Here is a 20,348-nt window from a genome sequence, read left to right as displayed (position 1 = left end):
TTTTTTTTTTTTTTTTTTTTTTTTTGTGGATGTTATGATACATAGCGATTTTAGAGTGTTGTGTTTTCGTAATAGTTCAGTGTTTACAATTGTATCCTGTATCCTGTTTGGGGGAATTCCTTGCCCTCAGCTTTTCTTGCATTTCCTTTATGAAAAAAAAAACTCTTCAAAAGCTTTCAAAAGCAACCATGTTTTTAAGTAATATTACAGCTGTTATTTTTCCCTGTGACAGCAATTTTATGGCAAAGTTTTTTTTTTTTTTTTTTTTTTTTTTGTTTTTTTTTTTTTTTTTTTTTTGTAGTATTTCTTTAAGTTAGAAAAAATCATAATGCAGATGTGACTTCAAGCTTGAGTAAGAATTATCTGTGCATATCTTAATGAGCAAGAATCAAAGTTATCAAACTGAAGTTCACAATTATTTGCAATGTTGTTTTTGTGGTAATCCATTCTGCTCTAATTAGGTTTAAGTCAATTTACAAATGCAATTAAGAATTTACAAATGGGTTCTGTAGTATAGGACAAGAAGTTGTAACAACTTCTTGCATAGGGTGACACCACAGCAATTTGTAAGGCTGCCAACTAAGCTTTCCTCATTTTCAAGCCTGCTGTATACCCCACAGTGTCTGTAACTACTATTCAGTGTGTGTGTGTGTGTGTGTGCGATTTTGCATTTTTTAGAACATGGAAGATCAGATTTATGGAGGCTGTTGACACAAGTTGAAACAAGCCCCAGAGAAACATGGGTTCAGAATATTTTACTTTAAAATTTAGAAGCAAATGGTATAGATGTTATTTGCTACAAAGTATAAGTCAGTAATTTGTTGTAGTTTTATTAGTACCACCAGCGTGTACGCTGGCGGTACTCATGGTTTTAGTCCCGACCCGTCTCGTACGGCTCCGCCGGCTCCTGCGGCTCCGCCGGCTCATGCGGCTCCGCCGGCTCATGCGGCTCCGCGTACTGGCGCCGGATACAAGTCACCGTTACCGCTTCTCCTCCTAGACCGCAAGGACCCCTGTCCCCATCTCTTGGATTTAGGTCACACATAACCTCAACTTGAACCCCCAGGTTTTTTTGTCTCAGTCGGTGCATTGACCTGGGCGTGACGCTCGTTGAAATGCACCCTTGTCAAAATTTTTGAAAATTCGATGCCAATTATCTACCCTACGGAAGGAATTATGGGAAAAATTTCTACAGACAGCTTTCCAAAAGTCATATGTGTAGATTTCAAATATGCCCTTGGATTTGACCTTTGACCTTTATTTCAAGGCCAAACGGGCCAAAATTTTCAAAAAAACGAAATTTTTTACGAAAAAAAAGTTTATTTGCGCTGTTATTCAGACACTACACAGACTTAACCAATAATATTATTGAAAAGTGTTACCCTTTGGGTCATCTTTCATCTCCATGAATTTGGGGTCAATCAGTGCATTTTAACGGGAGTAGCGGCCATAAGATACCGAAACTGAAAACTGTCTCTAATTCGGGAACCGTTAATGCTAGAGACCCGTTCTTTTTTGCATTTTGTAGAGCATGTAAAGCCCAACATTGGGAGTGGTCTCCGTTTTTTTGTATTTCATACGGTTTTCGTGTTATGCTGTATTAAAAAGTACATTGTGGTGGCACATTATTGTAACTCAGAATTCTAACATTTAGTCCCTTATATCTCCAAAACTGGCAGAGATAGGTCAATAGTTACTATTAAAGTTGAATAAGAAGTCATATACTGGCAATCTGAGTGTGACCTTGAAATTGACCTTTGACCTACTTTTCACCACGAACTGAACTTTGCAAATTTTTGTTGCCTTTTATCTCCAAAACCGGCACAGATAGGTCAATAGTTACTATTAAAGTTGAATAGGAAGTCATATACTGGCAATCTAAGTGTGACCTTGAAATTGACCTTTGACCTACTTTTTATCATGAACTGAACTCTGCTAATTTATTTCCCTCCATACCTGGCAGAGATAGGTCCATAGTTACAATTGAAGTTGAATAGGAAGTTATATACTGGTAATCTTACTCTGATCTTGAAATTGACCTTTGACCTACTTAACACCTTAAACTGAACTTTGCAACTTTTTTAATGCTTATACTTTCAAAACTGCCAAAGATAAGCCCATAGTTACTATTGAATTTGAATAGAAAGTCATTAGAGGCAATTTGCTATGACCTTAAAATTGACCTTTGACCTTCTTTTCACCATGAACTGAACTTCGCAAATTTTTGTTCCCTTTTATCTCCAAAACTGGCAGAGATAGGTCCATAGTTACTATTGCACTTGAATAGGAAGTCATATACTGGCAATCTAAGTGTGACCTTGAAATTGACCTTTGACCTATTTTTCATCATGAATTGAATTTTGTAAAATTTGGTTTCCTTTTATCTCCAAAACTGGCAGAGATAGGTCCATAGTTACTATTGAACTTGAATAGGAAGTCATATACTGGGAATTTACTGTGACCTTAAAATTGACCTTTGACCTACTTTTTATGATGAACTGAATTTTGATTGTACCATTTTTGATTTTTTTTTTTTTTTTTTTTTTGCATATTTTGAGAATTCTTGTTGATTGCATTTTATAGAGCTTGTCAAGCACAAGACTAGTGGTGGTGTCTCTTTTTTTGGGGGAGGGGTCCACATGAATGCGCTTGCTCCAGCTGGTGGTACTATATCGGGAGGCGGTATCGCCTCTCTGATCCTCTAGTTTGAACTATATTTATCTGCATGACATTATGTTAGAGTACACAATTACTTAGTACTTTATTTACTGTTTTGTCATTAAATGTTTTTTTTTCTATGCAAATAATGTTTATTTTGGTTTTAATGATAAAATGGTTTTTGTTCCTAGTTTGTTTACCTGTATACAGGGGCAGATCCAGGATTATTTGAAGGGGGGTCCGCGGATGTGAAGCTGACTTCTCCCCCCCCCCCCTTCCTTGGCATGCGGTTCAGGGTCTGCTTAAGGGCCCCAAAAATAATTGGTATTTTAGAGGGCGAACGGTGCCATTTGGTACGGTTTAGAACTATGAATCAGCTAGTCAAAATTCTAATTTTAAGCGGGGACCATTGGTGTGATTTTTTCAGACATAGGTCAGGACCCCCTTGCCCTTCCCCTTTAAATCCGCCACTATGTATATTGTTTAAAAAAGTTGTATCAACTTATTATGTATATAATATTATATATTTTTTTTTCATTATTAGTGTAGTTGTACACTTATCATGTAATTTTTTATTATTGTTATCATTATAATTTTGTGTATACCCTATTTGTCAATATTCTAATTGCCTTTTTTTTTAAATCAAGCATTAAAGCTTTCTAAAAACCACTTGTGTTGTTTTCATTTTTGCCTTTCTTGGGCTTTGCTGTTTAGCATGAAATTGGTTTGATATGGTCATTGTTATGGAACATTTTTTCTTTCACACATACATAAAAAATTTCAAGTAACATACAAAAATGTGAATGAATTATCCAAGTTTTTAATTAACATATCTTTATCTATCCACAGTGGGTGAACTGGACAAAATAAAAATAAAATTTGAAAAGATACTGTTAAAACTGTTTACTTGAATGTAATTATACAGTAATATGCAGGGTACAGCGTGCATTTTTCCTCCTAAATTCTTTTACATTGTATCTTTAAATTTGAGGCTTAATCAGAGACTCTCAACAAATAGATGAATAAATAACATGCCAAATGTTCAATATCCTAAACGTAGCACAGCAACTAGAGAGGCATGTGAAAAGAAGACTGTGGTCAACAAGTAAATTTGGCCATACATTTTCATCTAAAGTGTCAATATATTTTATCTATGAGACACTTCGTTTTTACCACTTCTTTAAAAAAGACAATGAGAAAACTATATCACTATTTATATGTAGAACGTGTTATTGCTGTGATGCTGTGGTCTTGACACAACATTTTTCTTTACAATTCATTCAAATGTAATGACTGGAGTCTGGCTCTGCCTCGGGCACCATCTGAAATATATATAAAAGCAATGAAAAATACTGTTTTTTTTTTTTTTTTTTTTTTTTTTTTTTGTTTTGTTACCAGAGCGCGTGAGAGTTGCTGGTGTAAGAATTTGCTTAGCAGAAATTACCAGTAAACAAACCGAGTTTGTACATTCTAGCTAAGTATTCAACAAGCTCAAGGAAAATTAATGTCTTTAAATACAAAGCCAAAACTTTTTTAAAAAAGCTAATAACAGTATATTTCTGAAAAATAACAAGTATATAGAAACGCAAAGAAACTATTTTCTTCAAATAGTAGACTTCAAAAGAATATAATTATGGACTAGAAAATGCTCAACCATCCCCAAAAGTGGTCCATGTTTACTAGACACACCTTCTTGTCCTTGGTCCTGCATTTGGGGGCGTTGCACTTGCCGAGTCACACCACGTAGTACATTGACACTGACCCCCAGTGCTGCTGACGGGCTCACGGCTCGCAGTATGTTGACCCCAGGAACCGTAGGAGACACCTTGGTGTCGTCTGCTGATTTTGAGTTCGGGGTTGACGCTTTGTTGGCAGGGAGTTTTGCTGCTTTGGCTGTCAAATTTGCAAATAAAAAGCGCTTTTACTGTAGTCTTCTCATTCTTGTAAGGATTTACTTTGAAGAGTCATATGTTATTTAAACGCAACTTTTGCAATGAAATTCTTACACACTCGCACGTATATGTTGCTTTAATTAGGCCGAAAATGTTTGCTTTTTTAATTGCACAAGCTGCTTCATAGTCGATTGTATAGAATCATGATTAATATAAAGCAGGAACATTTACCATCTGCCATGGCATATATTTTTCTCTTCTCTTCGGTTCTCTCCTAAAAATAATGTAATAATAAGTGTATAGTTATTGTTAATCGATTCATGCAAATATTTATTATGAATCCGTTTAATATGATGTGATGAACCATATCTTGAATCTATTTTCGGGTATCCAATAAAAGAATTCGAAAATGTGGAAGAAAACATTAGGCTATTTCGGTTGTATGCTAATTAAGATAATGTCAATGATATAAAAGAAATCTCAAAAAAAAATCTCTGAGAAATTAAAATGAATTACCACGGTATTGCTGCTGATGACGATGAAGATATAATTTAAAAAATGACACTACTTACGTAATGAAGTTGTACTTTCAGGTCGTTGTTGGCTTCCTTGTAAGATCTGGACAGTGACGTTAAGTAGTAAATAATCATACTGTAATTAAAATGATGTCGATTAATAATTAATCCAATATACAAAATATCAATAGCAACATGTCTATTCCCTACAAAAATGGTACACTGATATTTAGTATTTTTTAAAATACGTTATGTGTAAAAACAGCATATGCCATAATTCGAAAGTCTAAACCATATATTGGCAGTGTTGTTGACAATCTGATACTGTGATAAATGACACGTATTCGTTGACACTGTGATAAATGACACGTATTTTCGTCAGTGACCAGATTCATTGCATGTTAAGCATTGTTAAGCGTTAATAAACAAACGCTTTGATGAGCAAGCTTTTATCAGGCATTAATTTCTGTGTTAAAAAAAATCGAAAAAGTCGAGGTACTTACATTAATAATAAAAACACTGGAATGATTACCCCCGGAGATGAGGCGTAGTCAAATACCATGATCAACCAGTCTGGAAACTCCTGCTGTATAGTGTCGGTTATCACGGAATACATGTATTTATGTCCACTGAAATAAACCGAGAAAGATAGAAAAGTGTGCACAGAACAGGTAGTCACAGTAACCATATTCGCAAAAAATGTATTCGATCACAATAGGCTATTTATGGACAGGCGAGCCACCAATCTTTATTTTGTATTTATATTTTTTTGGAACTAGGGTAAACCAAAGTCAATGCTTTTCACAAGATCTTTCTTCAGGCAGTGAAATTTGGAGAACGGGCAAAATACCCGCCTTGCAGGGAAAACATTCCTTCATAGTGCTGACGGTGTTACTCTATAAATTGACTCTGCAGGAGTCCCCCGTCACCACTTCATAGACGTCATAGGATATTCAATTGACAGTTTATGGATGCAATTGGGTTTGAGTGACTGGCAAAGGATGTTCTTTATTATCAAAAATGCAAAATGATAATAATAAATAAATAAATAAATAAATAAATAATACCTGAAAGGCCCACAGTGCGGTGACGGCTCTATCAGCACCACGGCATAGCCTGTTGGAAACGTACAGAGAAACAACATCACCAATACCAGGAAGAAGTAGAAGTTGTTCGATCTGGACGCCCTGAATACTCTCTCGTGAGGTATGTTACATACTAGTACGGCCCAGCTCCGGACGTAAAACAAGATAAGCAGCTTTAGAATATTCACTGCAGGTAAGGCAGGCGCGAAGAACGTTCCCATCCTGAAAATGATTCAAGTTAAGGTTATTACAGTCAGGTTCCTGTCCCCAACAGTTATGGTATATACTGTGAAAAAAACTGTGTTAATGTTAAAGCTGCTTAAAGAGGAACACGGCCCGCAAAATGTTCCAAAAAAACTATTTTTATGCCGTTTTCGTCTGTTTTGAACCGTAATTCCTGAAAGACAATTGCACCATTTCCTTCCATTCAAAAAACGTTTTTTAAACGCTTTTCACAGTTCAGTTTTGAAGTTCAGAAAGGACAATTACGGCATATGAGCTCCATAAGTTGAAACAGTTTTTTAGGATTTTTGATCTACAGTGTATACCCTACCATATCATCCCTTGATTATAGATCACGTGCAGCACATTTTCTGCTATCTTAAATTCCCCGTATTCTGGCTATAATGAAAAATAAACAAGTTAAAACGGAGGCTAGTACGTAAACGAATTGATTTTCAAATTATAATAATAATTCAGATTTTTAGGAATTTTAAATATAGACTTCATGGTATGAAACGTATTGCTTTGTGTAAAGGTTTGTGACAATTAAAATTTTAGAACAACTGCAAACCATGAATTGAAGATTCATGAAGCCGATATGTCGATCTTTTGTAGTCAAGTGGCCTATTCTTTCCAATTAATTGACGTCTAACTTGTGTGTTTGGCCATTTCTCACTATTTTAAAAGTAAAAGATAGAGGGGAATGATTCATATGTTATACAATGTACTCGAAATACTCACAAATTTCCGTTCAAGATCCCAGCAACAGCAGAAGTTTGCGTATCTCACCACAAGACCACGGAAGAAATCGATCACTAATATTCCACCAACTGTGGTCAACAGGTCAAACACGGTCAACTTCACCATCTCCTGTTCAATTGATCGAATGAAAAGATTTTAAAAATCTGTCATGCAATTCCATCTGAAATACTTTGTCTAAGTATACACACGTAGGTGTTAATATAGGCCTTCTGACAAGATAAATATTTGTCAGCTTCTCATCGTCATAATTTCCAAAAGTTCATATAAAAGACTGCGATACAAAATGCATCAGTTCAACACAATATCATTAGTAACAGGCACCCTGACTTATCCAACGCGGACACTCTACCCAGCATACGTTCTCTGATGTCACACGCTAGAGTTATTAGTTAGGTTTCCAACAGACTCTAAAGTTTCTGTCACGCCTAGCGTAAGGTGGTATGTATAAGTATCGTAAAAAAGATTTTGCGCGCAAATTTGAGACTATGAAATCACCCCGTTTTCAGTTTATTAAAAGGAAGATACCAAAAAGCGTAGGAAATTGTTTTTCATCATGTTCAATACATATCATTCTCTCCGGGTATGAGAGTGCACAGCAACGTTTGCGTGCGTTCTTGAGACGTATACGACGTAAATCTAACGAACCCCTTGCTTTTGTCTGCGTATGGTTAATTTTTCTTATCGTAGGTGCTATGTTTTTATGCTTTTTTCGCCTGAAAAAACACCACAACTCACCTGCCCGACCATAGTCTCCCAACAGGTGTCTAACAGAACCCTCTGAGAGGCGGCAGCTTCGGCACAGGATGTGTTAAAGGTGCTTTCGTTCTTTTGGAAGCATGTTAGATTGGCCGCTTGCATGGACGAGACGTTATCGGCATACTGCTCTTTCTACAAGGCAATGGAAGACAGTTTTTTTCTGTTTATATTTTAAATTAAGTATTTTATATACCGCCCTCTTTGTTTGGTTTTTATGAATATTCAAACAAAAATCTGACAGATTTACGCAATATGAAGGGTATTTTAATTCAGCGAGATATCGTTTTCTCTAGAAACATGCATGGGGGTATTGCTTTAATTTTGGGATTTGGTTTCAAGAGCAAATTTTTGATGCAGTCACTTTAAGAAAGTTTTCATAAAAATGGTTTTGAAAGCAGTAATTTTTTTTTACTTCAGCGTATATCTTCTCATTCGCTTTACTTACCAGGAAATTAATCTTGTGGAACAGCGCAAAGCATAGCGTGTAAAGATTCAGCAGATACAGCACTAAAATCCTGGAGAATGAAATTTAGCATTAGTATTAAAAAGTAAATAATTCTGCACAAAGGCAATGCAAGTTAAAAATTTTAAAAGTTACAAACGAAGTCGTAATATCAAAGGAGAAGAACATACAGCGGCTTAGAATAAAAACTAGTAGAATGTTTCCGTCGAGCAGCAAGCAGAAAAAGTTTGCTGATCCGTCTAAGGAATCAAAAAATTTAATTAACATTTTCTGCTTTATCACTTAGACGAACGATGAAGTTATTTGCCTCACTACAAAAAATGTTAAATACCGTGGTTATTGACGGAACCAGATTATCAAACCCCTCTCCGCTCCAAATAAAACTTTAAAATTGCTGCAGTTAAAGGACCCTGTCGTTCTTCTGTAAGCCAAAGAGATGTTTGTCTGTCTCTTTAGAGAAGAGAATGGGTATGGGTCTGGCGTTTTTTATTTCACATTTGCATTTACCTTGCCAGCTGCCACCTGAGGTTGACCCGGGGGTGGTACTTTTCCATCATTCCAATCAGCTCAAACAGAGACGGGAAAAGCAGTGTAATCAATGACATCACAATGGCTACCTGTCGAATGACATCGAGAACTTTGTTTGATATCGCACAGCCAATGTATTTATGTTGCCTAAATCGCTCCAAAACCTATTATAAGTGATTGTGAATTACGCGACGTCAAGGGACGTTTTAGATTTGATTTAAAACAGTTTATTTTCAAAAAATAAAAAGGAAAAGGGCACTGGTTGCGCCACTCCTTATAACTGTGCATTTTGCGACGTTGAATTTTTTTACATTTAAAAACAAGTTACTGTCACAGTCTGCAGTTGAATGTCATTAGTCCAAAATGAAACGTAAAACATGTTTAATTTTGCTTTATTTAATTTTTTTACTGTAAATAAGATGTAAATTGAAAAATTAATAAGTTTTGCTGATATGGGTTATATATGAAATCAAGATCGAGCTGGCAAAACTAGAACCTAGGGTACGGAAGACGGCCCCTACCTCGTTTGCCTCCCACCAATTAACGGAATCGGGGCCTTGCTCTTTGACCTTCTGCTCGAAGTGCTGGGAACGCTCCACTACTAGGAATACAGTGTAGGCGCTGGCCCCCAGCACGGCCAGCACGAAGATGTTAGCCAGGATGCGGAGAAAAATGAGAAGGTACCTTACGTGGGTGAAAAAAATATAAAATCAATATTGTTTTCATTGCCACCTATCTATATATAAATGATGTTAGTTTTTGGTGAACGCTGTGAATACGAAAGGCCTACCCAACTACCAGACTCGGCACCGAATTATCCTGAATTCACCGGTAGATCGGACCACGCCACCCATTTTCAAGGTGTCCGTCAGTGCGCACTTCGAAGTATCAGACGCGACACCGCTCTCGCCTAGTACGCGATGTGATAGTGATGATTCTCAGCGGGGTTGGTAAGTAGTACATCTCATCTCAAAGTTCGTTCCGGGAAATGCGTACTGACACACCTTGAAAACGGGTAGTGTGGCCCGATCTACCGGTGAATTCAGGATCATTCGGTGCCGAGTCTGTCTTGACAAATATTTTAATTAAGGCGTTATATGATTCTTTAACTAATGCATTCAAATTGTCAACCTTGAAAGTATGAACTTTTCTCAATTACTTTTTACAGTATCTGGTGACCGTTTGGGAATTAGTTATTTTATACTTTTTGTAACTGTAACTATCTGGTATTTGTTACTGTTTGTTATCAGATATTTACCTGTTGTCTTCCTTTTTCTTCTCTTCTTCTTCTATTATTGCTTCCTGAATTAATGAAATTCAATAAAACGCTTTATCATTTTTAATATTTTTTGTTAAGCAATGCAAAAAAAAAAAAAATACAAATGATGTAAAAAATCGAAAGTCAAAATCTATTTTGAAAAAGATACTATGACATATTTTGGTTAAAGATTGCCCAGGAAATTATCAGTCACTCACACAAAAACTATTTAAATAAAATATTTAAATGGCAGGATTAGCTATATTCGATCTTTGAGCTGAAAGAGACCTTACCCTGAAGCTTGTGGCAATTGCAGCAAATTTGTTGTGTGCCGTTTCCGCGTTGCCAATCATGAAGTCCCATGTAGAGTACAACTTCCATGAAAACGTGTACTGATCACCTTTGGAGACCAACTTGCTCTCTCGGGCATTATGCGCCATCCTTGGGAACATTGATTAAAAAAATATGTGCTTGAATTGCAATTGCCTTCACTAAGAAACAGGCAGGAACGTATATTTTACGTCAGTTTTTTAATTGAAAAATAACGCAAAGTTCTTATGCATAGTTTAACCAAATCATAGAAAATAAAGAATAACTCTTACAGTCTGTAACAGACAATCATAATAACAATCTAAACAAATACGACTCTGCCTCAGAATTAAAGACAAGCACGTATCATGCTTAAATTGCCCTAGATAAAAGCTTATTTGGAAAAATATATAAAAGAAGAGCATACATGTACGTAACTGACCTATGTGAACTTGAAACGTGGACGGGGCTCGTTACATAAATTGACCAGAGGATATCTCGTGAGTTATCTTGAAACACTTATGAATTTTCATATAAATATTTCCCCCCAAAAAAACTCACTTTCTAAGAATGGTGACAAAGCTATAACCGTAGGTAGCCAATCCTACCAACAAATACGCCAGTGGCAGACGATACCAGCTACCAATGACTTTTTCGTTACCATAGTAACCATAGAATATCGGCGAATACTCCAAGTAGCCCTAAAAATAAGATTGTTCTTAATGCGCATGTACTCTACAGCAAAACGCCATATCGAGTAAATTAAAATCGATTTTCAAAATCATTCGAAAAGAAGAGTTGCTATTTCCAACAATCCTATTATCACTTTCTAATTAAACCGTTGAAATGAATAGAAATAATATTTCATTATTCAAAAGTTAGTTAAAAGTTAATATAATACAAGCGTTCCGTGATTTGTATTATACGCACGTCAAAGTTCCACAAAGTCTTCAGGTCCATGGCATGATCTGATTCTTCTGCTGGGACCGTTTTTCTAGCTGTAGAGCCATGTGGGTCTCCCAAGATGATCTGTGAAATTGAGAATTGATTGTGGAATATATGTAATAGCTCTGTAAGTATCATTTGCCATAGGGCCTATACAATGCAAGTAGCAACAAACAGTTTTTAAAGTTTGATTGCTTAAAATATACTTTTTATGTTATAGTGAACAACGATTTTGTCTGCTGTGTGACCACAGTAACATAAACGATGTAGTATTAGTTTCATGATATTCTGTTAGTTATCATGCAGCGATTGCATTTGAAATACATACATACCTGCAATATAGCACATAAACTTACAAATGTGATCGACCTATCCTTATTTGAGTAAGAATTCGACTAAATGAACCAAACTGGACAGTAATGTTCACATCAAATGAAAAGAAATTCAAAACAAATCGAATCGAAGTTTGTTTCCATGTACCACTTACTTCCGGGATCATTATGAATCCTACGGTGATCAACGATAGAATGAGGTTGACGCCAAATATCCAGCGCATGAATATGAAGTAAGACGCCACAACGGATCCGAAGTGACCTGTAACAGAACGCCTTTTACGACTGACCAAAATAATTGTTTACGACAACTTATAGCGATTTCCTCTTCAGGTCGATTAATCCCCCAAAAATGTTAAAGAGTAACGTTTATCATTAATGATGAGTAATTACCAACTGCTGTCCGAATGATACATAATGTGACGAACAGTTTAATTGCTTTGACACGGCAATTCAATTACTCACTATATGGTTCGATAGTAGTTTCAGTTATAACTTTAAACGTAGCTGGTTATACGTACTCTCTGTCCTTTTTATCCGCATTTCCCATGGAATAAAGAGGGCGAAAAAATTCGTTGCTTCGCGTTTAAACATTCTCCAAAACTGAAACGAAAGTAAGAATAAACATTCGAAATAGTTCAGACGCTTACACCAATTCTGATGCAATATTTATTAGTAGTCTAAATTATTCTGTTAATCAATGTGGAGTAGAAAATAACCTTTACCCATGATCAAGATTGGCCAAATAGAGTCGCCTTTTAGAGCAGTGCTCCAATTTCAGAAAAGAACCCTGATCTTGCAATTTATTACCTAAGACTAAAAACTGCACATTACTAGTACTTTGCTAATTGATAAATCTGCTGTTACACATTGAACCGCACTCCAGAAATTTGCTAGGTAACATTTGCCTGGCTTCGACAGGCGACAGCAATTTTACTCAAATGTTTTCTTCACAGAGATGGAGATGCATACCTTGCTTTTTTCACACTTTGCTAAGCCAGAGAAGAATTTCATCAGCCTGTGTTAAGTTATAAGAATGATGTAATTTTTTCTTCAGTCAACAGCTACTTTAGGTAAAACCTATCACAATATTAGCTGTTGACTGAAGAAAAAAATCACATCACACTTTGCTTAATATTTTAAAAAAAATAGAGATGGGGGGCGGGACTCATGAGCTTGGAGAGCTTAGAATATAGAGCTTCAATTAGAGTCGAAAGTATCGGGACAAGTATATGGGACCAATGTCACCTGTACAAAAGTAAAGGAGAAGGGTCTACGGTTCCCAGCGGACTTCAATTCATGTCGCCGTTATTGAAGAGATATATTGTGCGGGACATTGTTGACGTCAGTATTATGAGAAGCACGGTGAATATACCTGTAGTAAACCATATGACAGCTATTCGGCGTACTTACTTTGGCTCCAGCCTCTTGGTAACCATGGCTACGAGACAGCCGTCCTTCATACTTCTCAACATACGACTTGGCTAGTCTACAATGAAAGGTAATAAAGATGGTTCATTCCACCAAAAGCAAGCTTTCAGTAACGTCAGTGATACACACATTTTGTGTAATATGAACATTATATTGACTTGCCCTATTTCTTTCGCTAATTTATGCTACAGTCCCCCATTCCCCCGCTTTGAAGAGATTTCAGCAATATTTAAAAGGTATCGATGTAAAGCAGTGCTAATAAAATTGCCAATTTGGACACAAAACGTGCAAGTCAGTGACTTGTCTCAAATGTTTTGCTTTTAGTGGAATGATCTAGATGTGAAAGAGGCATGTACATGAAGTAGTGCGTGTATCAAAAGGGCGCTTTTTCTGCGTTCAGTGTTAATCAAAGGTATGCCATTGTGTTAGGTGTTAGATGGGATCATTGCACGCTGTAGGCAATAACAGGGGAGTGGTAGTTGCCACAGCAAAATAGGCATGCGAATATGTTAGGAGAGAAAATCCTTACTGTAATGTTTTTAGTTTCCGTCTCATCCGCCAGGGTTGTGTTCTGATGCTCTCAATGATGTCCTTCTGGAGCTTGATATTTTGAAAAATCTCCTCCTCCGTCGACTCGTCCTGATTTTCCTTATATAGTCGCATGTAGTCTTCATTTTCACTACAATTCAACAACAAGGTTTACAGAAATTAATATACGCAATTTCTGTATTGGTAAAGGGATGGGGAGAAAATGATGGGCATATAGTATTCAATAAAATGTCATGTGTGGCCTTGTATGATACGCTTCGCCAGTTTTATTTATTTATTTATTTATTTATTTATTTATATTAAAGGGAGAATGGGGTGCCCCAGAAGCTGTGTCCTCCCCCGACCCGCCTCTGTGTATAATGTACCTATTCAACTTCAAAACGACTCATATGCTTCTCGCCAACTATGTTGTTCTAGGGAGAGAATAATGCTGTAGCCATATATCTTCTAAAAAATAGGTAGGTGCTGTTGAAATTTTTATAGCTTAACTTAGTCGATTTTTATCTTTTTGTTACGCAGTGCAAACTAAAAAAAAAGAATAAGGCCCTCTCCATATCGAGCATTAAATCTAACTGATACAGTCTGCACCGGTAAACTTTGAGAAGACCTTACATGTAATATACGCTATAGGAGTTTTATTCCCTTTCCCAAAGTTGCTTCTTGCTATCAGAGCAACTCCCTTAGGAAACCCCCTTACGTAACAGCTAGGCGATCTTTCAAAGCGCACCGGTATAGACTATAAAGTAAAATATACCGTTCAGTGTAGAAAGGCCCTAAGTACGAACATATGCTTTCTTTAATAATTTACCAAAATAATATGTTCACCTTGAAAACATTTATATTAATCACTTAATGTAACTTCGTTTAACGTTCTTGCTGAATATTGCATGTGCTGGTTGTTTGCTTTTACAGAGCAGCCTTCTTTGTAGAATTGTATATTTGCGTGATGCCAAAGCTGGCATCAATCCTTGTCATACACTGACAATAGGTTGAGTTACCTGAAAGCGTTTTTCTAGAAATGATCTGGATAAGCTAACATTTAGATCAGTTTTTTTTTATTATTTCGAATAACTGAACTACATTATCTGAGGACAATTTGAATCGGATACCGTTTGGAAATGCTTTAAAAGTTTATGGGGTTTTTGTGCCACAAAGATAACTCATTCGCCGGTGTAATATAATATTATTGTAGGATTCTAGAACTTCCTGGCCATCACTTCACGAAGTTCTGCATTCAAATTTACATTATAGTGAACGATTTCATTGAGCTATTCACATGTACATCGCGCGAAAATGACAAATTACCAGAGATAGTGTATTATAATGGTCTAAGAATTATGAACATGCCTTTGACAGTCAAATGCACACACAGTTGTTGATTAAGAAAACAGGAGAATATTAAAACAGCTGAAGACCATGCTACGTCTCCTAAATCCACACACTTGGATATGTTCTACATGTCGAAAAACCAAAAATAAACCTTCTTTATATGCACTGTATAACTGCCTAAAACATAATAATATTGTACATGAAACATCAACCGATGGGTAAACTAACCCGATTTTTAATCCATTTTACCTGAAAAAACATTGATTTTGCAATTTACTCTGTCAGTTTATGTGTGGAGGAGTAATGAGAACGTTAACATAGTCCAGCGCGTCCAATCACCTGTGTAGTTGAAGGAGACGGCTCTTTTGTGATGTTCTCTTAAGGGGTCCTTAATGGATGGGTGTTTTAACCGGTCATGTATGCTTGCGTGCAAATCGCGTGTAGGAAAAACAAAGCTGTAGTCTGGAAATCTGGGAATTCATATTTCCAGCGCTCGTGCAATGTTCAGACTCTTATTTTTTAAGACTTTCGCAGTATAAAAATGGCTGCAGAAACATTCATTGATTCGTCGCTGAAGCGTGCTATTATAAAAGTTCTGTCGCACGCGGAGGTAGCAAGATTTTATTGGGTTGAAATAGTGGAGCATCTCCTTGTGGGGAATAAAAAGACATACGCGTGGATTCAGATACCCGAATTTTTGACAAAGTTTTGAAATCTTCTGTTATTTCTATCTAGACATTCAAGTTGTCCGTTATCTCTATCTAGACCTAAAATGGGTTGAGTTTCATATGTGTCTGCACGAATAATAATGGCGTGCCATTTGTTAGCCTCACAGCGTGTCAAGTTAGTGAAATTTCCTAAATTTCCTCATCGAAGTTCATTTCAATTTTATTCAAAGTTAGGTAGCCTTAATTGTTTGAAATATAAACTTCCTTGTCGTCTGTTTAATTGTTTGAAATATAAACTTCCTTGTGTCATCGTTTGAAGCTTTTGAGGGCATGCAGGAGATAATCTCGTATAAAGCAAAGCGAATTAGGTGATTGGTCACCATATACCACATTAAGAAAAATTAAACTGCATAAGTTGTCGAATAAACACCCGCCATCAAGATCACCATCAGAATCATTTAATGACCATAGATAACAAGTAATTCATTCAAATCCAACGTTATTAAGCAATGATTATGCGTTTAGAATGGGGAGAAGTGGAGAAGTTGGCATTGAGCATGGAGAGAAAAGTAACGAAAACGTGTTTGCAAATCTGTGGTGGCGCCAACGAATTGCCGCCTTTATCTTTCAAAGCTTCAGCGCTATGACACTGTGTCAAATGAAAAAATATTTCTATTCAAAATTCCTTGGTAAAATAGTCTAACAGGACCCTATAACAGGCATTTTAATATGGTTGGTATTTTCAACATATATTTTGTCTACCCTTTTCTTTCATGCATGGTGCATTTTATTGTATTTAAAGAAATATTCCATGGCCAGCTACATGTTTCATCTACAATTATTTATGTACAGACGCTGGCATAGGCATCTTATCTTTAAAAGAAACAAACATTAAGCTCACCTCCCTTTGTCTCCTTTAGGTAACAACCTCTGGCGTCGCATAAATTCATGGTTTTCCAAGCCAGGAACGATACCGCGCCTACTACTGGGCCTCCTTCGCTTGCTCCCTTTCTTGGAACTGAGCTTTCTCCGTCTAATTAAGTTATTTAGATTTTGTCCAAGAAGTGGGTCATCATTGTCTTCAATTAAAGACACGTCATTGACTGACAGGGTTTTTGACTTTGATTCGTCATATGTATGCTCAATGCCATGGGAATTTGCTGTTATACTTGTAAAAGATGGTTTCACTTCAATTCTTGGCGTCGCTTTGATTCTTTGCAGGGGAATCTGTTGAGGAAGGGCATGGTTGTGGTTTTTCTTAACTTTTTCTTTCGTGTCTGAATCTGTCTCGTTCCAGCCACGAGCCTTTAAGATGAAATTGTCGTCAAATTGTCTCCCTGTTTCAGATGTTATTATGACGCTTTGGTTTGAGTTCGACTTACTGTGGCGGGTGGCACTTTCTGATCGCCTGCTGTCTGAGTCGCTTCCCGCGTCGTAATCAGGTTCCAGTTCAAATGTTTCGTTGTCATAGAACATCTTTTGGTCGTCTGCAGTTAACATAAGTCAGTCGTTATCAAACTTCCAAAATCAATCATTATAAATGAACACACACTCAAAAGTTAATTTTTATATAAATCATTGATAAGTTAAACTAAAATTCAGAATTCAAAGTTTCAGAGGTTGGGCGAAATCCAATCACTTGAATCTCGAAGAACCGCTGGCTACTGGTAAGCCCACTATGTACTTTTGTAGCGTGGATGCATTAAATAAAATACATGTATCTTGGGTTATATTTTGTTAAATAATGTTGAACTGAGGTGATTCGAAAATAATTCAAGGGAGTGATTAACATCGGGCCATCGCCTTATGTAAAGAAAAATACACAAAAACAACCTTAATATGTTAATATTTACATACATATCTATAGAAACGTACCTTCAGCAGTGTTGAGGAACGCCATCTGTGGTAGTGTCGTCGAAGCTTTACTGCATCTTCGTCAAGAATTAGTCCTAGGTGGCAAAACAATGGGGTATTTCAAACTTAAGTAAAATAATAACACATAAAAATTCTAGCACCAGAAATTTATTTCAAGCTCTGTCCGAACGTGGTCAGCATGGGACTAGCGCAGGTTGTTTGAAGTAGGTCGCCCTGGCAACAAAGCGGAGATCTGTCGCCCTGAATGTAAGTGGTTGATGAATAGCTCTTCCAGTACTTTTGCGTTAAAGCGTACACCGATAATCTATACAGAGTGAGTCCCCTCTGATCAACAGGGTGCATTGGTTTTAAACGTGGAGAGGAAACCCACCACCTGCCCCATTTTACTACACACATTATCAATCAAGCGGTGCCAGGACGAGGTGAGAACGAAAAATTAATGTCCTTTTTGTAAGGCACAAAGAAAATCTCTGCGAAATCGATACATTTTTATATTGCTATGCTTGCCTAAATTTATCCTTAAGTGTACTTGACAATATCGATGATACATGGTAGTTTGCAAATTATGTGGGCGTTAAGAAGTTGATTAAAAACGAATAAGTATCTCAACGTGTGTTGTTGGTAATTTTAATTAATTTTAATTTAATTTTAAATTTTAATGTAAAAGGCACGTGCCCCCGATGGTCTGTAGTTTTTGCATGCCATGCTATTAGCTCCGCGTAACCGAAATAATGTATATATAGTTAAATGAAAAAAAAGAAAGTCTTAAATGGAACACTCATCAGTAATAGATTTTACCACTTTTAATGTTCTCAAATATTTGCCAATGCATTACGTATTCAACTATTGAAAAGTGGATATTTTTAATCACGTTTTCTTTTTCGAAAAATTGATTGGGTTACATGTGTTTGTTTTGTTAATGTAAAAATCATGTATTTAAGACAAGGCTTATCATCATTTAGGTAAAAAAAACCTTGGCAACACGGTTTTACGGTTTCACAAACACTTACTTTCATCTTTCAAAATGCAAACACTTGAAAACTACGTTTATATTAGAAGGGCTTCTTTTATTTCATCATTGCCCAGCTTCAACTTTAGGGCATATTCTGGTAGATTTCTAACTGAGCTGTAGCCAGAGTGATACAAAAACAAGTATTCATTTTTATTTGTGTTCTTATCTTACTACTATACTAGGTAGTGTGTTGTTAATGGGATATTGACCATTCCGATGTACAGGCCTAATGAAAAAATTACTTTATCCAAAAACGTTTGATTAAAGAAATGGTTGGGAAAAATCTCATAATCACTAAATCATGTTTGGGATCGTATGTACGACTTACCGCTTACTTCGACAGATTACCTGGCTGTGTAAAGCGATGAAATGCTACTTGTCTCACACAAACAAAAAATCAGTGTCTATATAAACTGATTTTTGTAATGGCTTTTATCCTGTATTTGAATATCTGCTTTGTCTCTTCCTGTGCTCATCCGCTGTTTTTCTTCAAAAATCTCCCAGCATGACCACGAAGATGAAAGGTGAAAAATATTATTCGTGAAAAAAATGATTGATTCAGTGTTCACTTCAATAGCCTGAAGTATTTTGTTTCAAAGCTGGTAGGCTGAGAGATATACTAAAGTTCAGTGAAAAAATTTGCCTTCGACATTCTCATTGTTTTTTTTTCACCGATCTAATTCTATATCTTTATCCTTAAATCCAACATCCTCTTGATTTCGTTCTTGGATTTTTCCCAGTGGTGGGAAATTGCACACACCCTTTATTAAGCCATTGCTCATTTTGTTTTTAATATTCTCACTTGTCTTGGCTTTAACTGCACTTAATACTTTGTGTCAATGTATCGATATGAGCCGTAAAGGGCGGTTTTCTGGCAAACTATTCATTTGTTGTCAGGGAGAGAGAGGCGTGCTTACAGAGATAAGAGGGCATAATGGAATGTTTGGCGGTTCGTTTGTTAATTACAAGAGCTATAATCGGAAATATATTTACCAGACCAAGACCGAGAAGATTTTTTTCTAACATTCACGCCGTGATTAAGTGAATGACTCTAATATACATGTATGCTACAATCTCAGCTCCACCTTCAACTGTCCTGACATTGCGGTAAGCTTTGTTAAATAAGGCAGTTCTCTATATTACATGACCCTTTTGTCACAGTATAAAATCTATTTTAAAATTTGCAGGTTATGGACTGTTATTTTTCTTCAAAAACATTATGTACAGCTGAGATGTGATAAAACAAAAGTTTGTCTACTATCGAATTCGTTATTCTTCATTTATGGGTTTATCTTAAACTGAGGTAGACCATTTTTATCTAAAAGTTTTGATCCATTTTCGGGCTGCAATTATTTTGAGAAACCATTCTCCGAAAGGTATAATATGTTGGGGGATGGGAGGGGGGCGACAGAAAACACTGTTTACAGTGAGTGGAAATTCGCACGCAATATAATCATGCGGTATTTATTTAAATGTCATCTCACCGTACGTAGTATTGCATTGTTTTGACTAGTTAACTGGCTTTAGTAATTAAGACGTTTATCAACGTTCTCGGCTACCCTCTAAGGCTAAACAGTGCATATATAACTTTAATTGGGAGGAATTGAATATAAAGGCTCTCGTTGATAGGATACGAATTCAGGTGACTGACAATGATGAAGTCATCTTGAGGTGAATAATTCTTGGAACTCATCTCAGTTTTTGCTTTTGTTTAATTTCATGATCGAAGTCCATTAATCAAATCATTTCTCGCCATCCC

The 20,348-nt window shown here is 36.3% G+C and overlaps 1 protein-coding gene across 1 annotated transcript; it reads right to left on the bottom strand.

Moving 5' to 3' along the window:
- Nucleotides 1-3,104: 3,104 nt before the first annotated feature.
- LOC106161357 (transmembrane channel-like protein 1) lies at nucleotides 3,105-19,444 on the bottom strand. Its single transcript, XM_087009584.1, has 23 exons — nucleotides 18,918-19,444; nucleotides 17,578-17,651; nucleotides 16,604-17,189; nucleotides 13,686-13,835; nucleotides 13,139-13,214; nucleotides 12,247-12,328; nucleotides 11,881-11,987; nucleotides 11,379-11,477; nucleotides 11,010-11,149; nucleotides 10,433-10,580; nucleotides 10,140-10,183; nucleotides 9,403-9,565; nucleotides 8,861-8,970; nucleotides 8,336-8,405; nucleotides 7,870-8,022; nucleotides 7,114-7,242; nucleotides 6,704-6,771; nucleotides 6,133-6,372; nucleotides 5,569-5,694; nucleotides 5,123-5,201; nucleotides 4,782-4,824; nucleotides 4,348-4,551; nucleotides 3,105-3,980 (listed from the first exon to the last, which is right to left on the bottom strand). Exons 2-23 carry the CDS (start codon nucleotides 17,600-17,602, stop codon nucleotides 3,928-3,930), a joined length of 2,895 nt encoding a protein of 964 aa, XP_086865710.1. The 5' UTR covers nucleotides 17,603-17,651; nucleotides 18,918-19,444; the 3' UTR covers nucleotides 3,105-3,927.
- Nucleotides 19,445-20,348: the final 904 nt, after the last annotated feature.

Source organism: Lingula anatina, chromosome 3 (genome assembly GCF_051362555.1).
Source record: "Lingula anatina isolate TDL-2025a chromosome 3, LinAna3.0, whole genome shotgun sequence".
Taxonomy (NCBI): domain Eukaryota; kingdom Metazoa; phylum Brachiopoda; class Lingulata; order Lingulida; family Lingulidae; genus Lingula; species Lingula anatina.
The sequence above is the reverse complement of the archived record's forward strand: the minus strand, read 5'-3'. Positions and strand labels throughout refer to the sequence as shown.